This window comes from Papaver somniferum, chromosome 8 (assembly GCF_003573695.1).
Source record: "Papaver somniferum cultivar HN1 chromosome 8, ASM357369v1, whole genome shotgun sequence".
Lineage (NCBI taxonomy): Eukaryota > Viridiplantae > Streptophyta > Magnoliopsida > Ranunculales > Papaveraceae > Papaver > Papaver somniferum.
In genome coordinates this window covers 165380044-165384911 of record NC_039365.1, presented here as the reverse complement: position 1 = coordinate 165384911, position 4868 = coordinate 165380044, and the positions used below count along the sequence as shown (strand labels likewise).

General features: G+C 37.4%; 1 protein-coding gene across 1 annotated transcript; it reads right to left on the bottom strand.

Annotated features, from left to right (window-relative positions):
* Positions 1-212: 212 nt before the first annotated feature.
* LOC113306374 lies at positions 213-2030 on the bottom strand. The gene is made up of 2 exons (XM_026555318.1): positions 428-2030; positions 213-295 (listed from the first exon to the last, which is right to left on the bottom strand). The coding sequence occupies exons 1-2, from the start codon at positions 2028-2030 to the stop codon at positions 213-215; spliced, it is 1686 nt and encodes a 561-aa protein (XP_026411103.1).
* Between the last annotated feature and the right edge of the window lie 2838 nt (positions 2031-4868).

The window sequence follows — 4868 nt, the reverse complement described above, 5'->3', positions numbered from 1 at the left end:
TTTATACCAATGTTGTTGCGAAGATTGGAACAGAAATTTGAAGGCACCCTTAAATTCTTCAAAACTGTACAGAAAGCAACTTTTTCATCCTTTGTTAAGGCAAAAGACCCATCTTCCATTGTTGTCTTGCCTGTGTTTTCATCCTCTTTCAACCATAACCGCTTTTTAATCCCCATATCTTCCATATCTTTACGTGCATTAAGACCATCTTTTTACTTGTTATTTCCCAATACAGTATTAACAATGTGCTCAGTTATATTCTTCTCGTTATGCATCACATCTGTACAGTGACGAACTGTGTTCGCTCCCCAATACGGCAAATCATAAAGAATAGACCTTCGAGAAAATAAAGAGTGATCGGAAATTTCTTCATCATCATACCCTTCAGTCCCTCTTTTACGTTTCTTTGATGGTGGTTTTCCTTTACCATGTTTTCTTTTCAAATTAGCTACCATCTCTTGAACTTGCAATCCTGTTAGTGGCCATGGAGCTTTACCATGCTCAACTCCTCCACTGAAGTTTGTTTTATCATCTCTAAACTTGTGTTTCGTTGGCAGCCATCTTCGATGTCCCATATAACACAACTTCTTACTATATGGCAGCCACTCAGCATCTGTTTCTTCTCCACAACTTGGACAAGAAAAATACCCATGAGTTACACATCCATAAAGAGTCCCTAATGCTGGAAAATCATGAATTGCCCATAACAACCTAGCTCTCATCAGAAATTCAGAACCGGTGAAGCTGTCGAAAGTCATAACACCATCATTCCATAACTCTTTCAACTCTTCAATCAATGGTTGTAAGTAAACATCGATATCTTTACCTGGTGCTCTCGGGCCTGATATCAACAAACATAACATAGAAAACTCCCTCTTCATACACATCGAAGGAGGAAGATTATACGGACAGAGAATTACCGGCCAACAGCTGTAATTGAGACCAAAGCATCCATTGGGGTTGAAGCCGTCAGTTGCTATACCAAGAGTAACATTTCGTGCTTCCTTAGCAAACTCTGGACAAAAACTATCCGCACAACGCCAAGCTGAAGAGTCAACGGGATGACGCATTACATTGATATCTTTCTGTGCTCTAAAATGCCAAAGCATCGCCTCTGCTATCCATGGTATACTATAAAATATTTTCAGCCTTGGAATTATTGGAAAGTGTCTCAACGTCTTCTGCGCAACTTGAGTAAGTTTTCTCTCATCATTGAAAACTCTTACATACCGCGGTTCTTGACATACATGGCACTTCAGCAATGAACTCTTATCCTTCCAATAGAGTATACAATCATTCACGCAAGCATCGTAGGTTACATAATCCATCCCCAACTCTTGAATTATCTTCTTGACATCTGGAAACTTACTTGGCAGGGTGTTTTCTTCGGGAAGCAACTCTTTTATCAATTCTAACATTGCAGTCATACCATTATCTGAAATCGCATACTGAGTCTTTATTTTGTTCACCATTATCGCTACATACAACGCCGACTTTCCTTTAGGACACGAAGGATACAATGGTACTCTTGCTCGCTCGGCCGCTGATAACTTTTTCTTACAACACCCCTTGGTCCCAACATTCTCATCCACATCCACATTTGTTGTAACATTCTCATCCACATCCACACCTGCTGTAACATTCTCATCCACATCAACTCCTTCTGTGACATTCACATCCATATCCATAGCAGATGTAACATTCCCATCCACATCCACATCTACTGTAACATTCCCATCCATACCTGTTGTAGTCTTATCCCTATGTCTTGACCGTGCTTCTACTGAACTTTCACCATGATGACGCCATGTTGTATACGTCAAACAAATACCATATTTGAGCAAATGCAATGATATCTCACTAAGTGAAACTGAACCTTTACCATTCATACAATTTCGACAAGGACATGAAAATAAAACCCTCCCACCACCATTATTCTTGGCAAACTGTATAAATGACCTCACACCTTGTATGTATTCACCAAACTTACGGTCACACTTCATCCATTTCTTGTTCTCATCAGATGACATATTACCCTTCAAAATAGACTTTATAGGATCAAAACAAGTACTTAGTCCTAGTGGTGGGTTTTCCGAAGCCCTCATGAAAACGACAGAAACATCCTCTCAACGAGGAGAAGATGAGCTACAAGTAGTTCATAGAAAACAGATTACAAAGAAAACAGAGTTCATACATATGGTATACAAGTTTTGTAACATTGTCTCAATTAACTGACTCACATCACATTTTTTTAAAAGTAAAAAATTAATTCATACTAATTGAAACCCTAAAACTGAAATTAAACAAATCAATTCATACTAATTGAAAACCTAAAAATAAAAGTCAAAAAAATCAATTCATACTAATTGAAATTAAACAAATCAATTCTTATACCTTCAACTTCAGCTCTTTGGAGTTTTTCAAAGTTCTTCAGTCTTTCAAACCCTAACATGAAATCAGAATATCAGTTAGTATATATCCTTCAAATCCTAAAACTTTATTTAACAGATGATAAAACAAATACCTTCAAAGTTCTTCAGCTCTTCCACAGATAAAACCCTGAAATAAGAGAAAGAAATCGTATCAGATTTATATCAGATAAAAATAAACCTAAAACGAAATCAGAAATAGAAATCACAATAGATTTATCAGATGGAAAACCCTAAAATTAAAAACCCCAATGAAAAAAACAGACGATGATTGAATGAATAAAAAAAAACTTACGATTGAAATAACAGATCGAGAAATTTGAATACTAACTGATTTGAAACTTACGATTGAAATAACAGATCGATAAATGTCTTTGATAAATTTCAGGTATCTTCTGCGGAACGAGATGAGAAACGAAGAGAGAAAGAGAAAGTGAAAAAAATGAAATGAGTGTACTCGATGAAACCCTTATCTCTTCACGAGCTCATCTTTTCAGGGGAGGAATAATACACTAGCTTAGTGAACTTGGGTGGAAAAAGGGGGAACACGGCTGAATGGCACACGCGCAATAGTATCTGTTACCGGCTCTAGTGTCACCAAGCGTGTGACTGACACACGTAAAAAATTAGCATGTTACTATTAGTAACAGTTCCCACTGTTACGAATCTGGATAAAATTTCGTAACGGCTCCTCCCTGTTACGTCTAGGTTGTAACGGCCATTTGTAACATAAAAGTTTGTAACGGCTGCTGGGCCGTTACAAAATTTAGTTGCAATTCGTGGAAAATGGTGTAGTGTCCATATAATCCTTTTTCAGTTTCAACCAATTGTTTGACTTCTTCGCAGGCTCATAAGTAGCTTCTATACTTAATGTTTTGACAACCAAACCTTCACAACTCTCAACAATTGCAGTATCAGGAAATTTTTGTATTGTTTTTAGATCGTTTGATGTTACTTCCTTCGCAAACCTAAACTCTCATGGTACTTCCAAAAATGAGCTGTAAAGATGCTCTCTACGGACATTTAATTGCTTTTTGGAGAAGTTGTTCACTATTCAGATACAAAATATCAAAAGCAAAGATGCAAAGTGGAACTGCTATGTCATCGATGAAAACGTCTTTACGTGCCCGGCTGCTCAGTTTTTGGAAAGGAAGAATTATACTGTTATGTCATCAATGAAAACATAAGACCAATTGGAATGCCTGTAACGAAAGTATATGTACCCGGCAGCTTCAACACACACCATCACTAAGAAGTGCATTGACAATGGTATCGAAATTAGGATGCACAGAATATACTTGCTTCATAAATTTTACAGATTCTTCAATGAATGATATCAACTACATGTAAAGAACTGGTCCCGTCTCGTATCGATTTAAACAGGTACATGTCTCGTACCATACTTCACAGGTACACGTATTAGTACATAGATACATGTACCGACCATAGAGAGGTACAAGTACTGATCTAGGCAAATACCCGTACCATCCCGTCCCATGTGCAACCCATCATAAAAGAGTGTAACTAGAGAGTAAACATAAAAGTTCAAAAGTATTGGGCATGAAAGGTAATTTATACTTTTTTTAGCCATACCGCATCATGCTTACGCGCTAAAACATTGCAATGCATTCTGATTCACACTAAATCCTGAGGAACGAAGCTTTTAGCAACGCTTTTTCTCTCGTAAATCATGTGAACCATAACCGTAAGATTTTCGATCTAATAACCCAAAATAGCTCGTTAATTAATATTTACTTGTGTAAGGCCTATTCCTATGCACCATGACAAAAACATCATTGCTCCATACCAAGTGGCATGGCAAACCAGCCGTGCCACTATGGAAAAAGTGATAAGTGATGGTGTTTCTAACGAGCGACATTGACTATACTGTTGACGGTATAGTGATTATCCATGCGTTGTAGTCTTCATCGCCCGATCGATCGATTTAAATCACAACAAGAAATGTATCAATGAAGGTTGCAAAAACTTGATGATGAGGAAACTGAAGATGAAGAACTAATGGAAACTCTGATGCTCGTACATCCGGACCAAATTCCTAGAGTTCCAGTGCCAAAAGAAGTATTCACAAGAAGATATGTGTATCGAGGAAGGAAATGGTTCCACCAGAAGTTTATGCACAATTATTTTCTTCCCATCAAGATTTCCAAAGTCGATTCTGTATATGCCCTTCCACCTGGTGATAAAGATTATTACTATGCTTTGTCGAGTAGAACCTCAATTTGATTACCTGTTTGATGCACTGAATATTAGAGGTTGTTATCCCGAACAAAAAGTTACGACTCTAAAAATTCTAGGTTATGGAAAACCAGCGGATGCGAGTGACGAGTGCCTCCGTATAGGCAAAACAACTTCAATCACTTATCTTTCATTGTTTTGCAAAGTAATATTAATCATTTGAAAACCAACTGAGGAAGATGT

Coding starts and splice junctions, on each gene's coding strand:
- LOC113306374 (XM_026555318.1), bottom strand. CDS start 2,030: ATGTCATCTGATGAGAACAAGAAATGGATGAAGTGTGACCGTAAGTTT. Junction 296..427: donor TAATTTGAAAAGAAAACATG/GTAAAGGAAAAC, acceptor GAGCGAACACAG/TTCGTCACTGTACAGATGTG.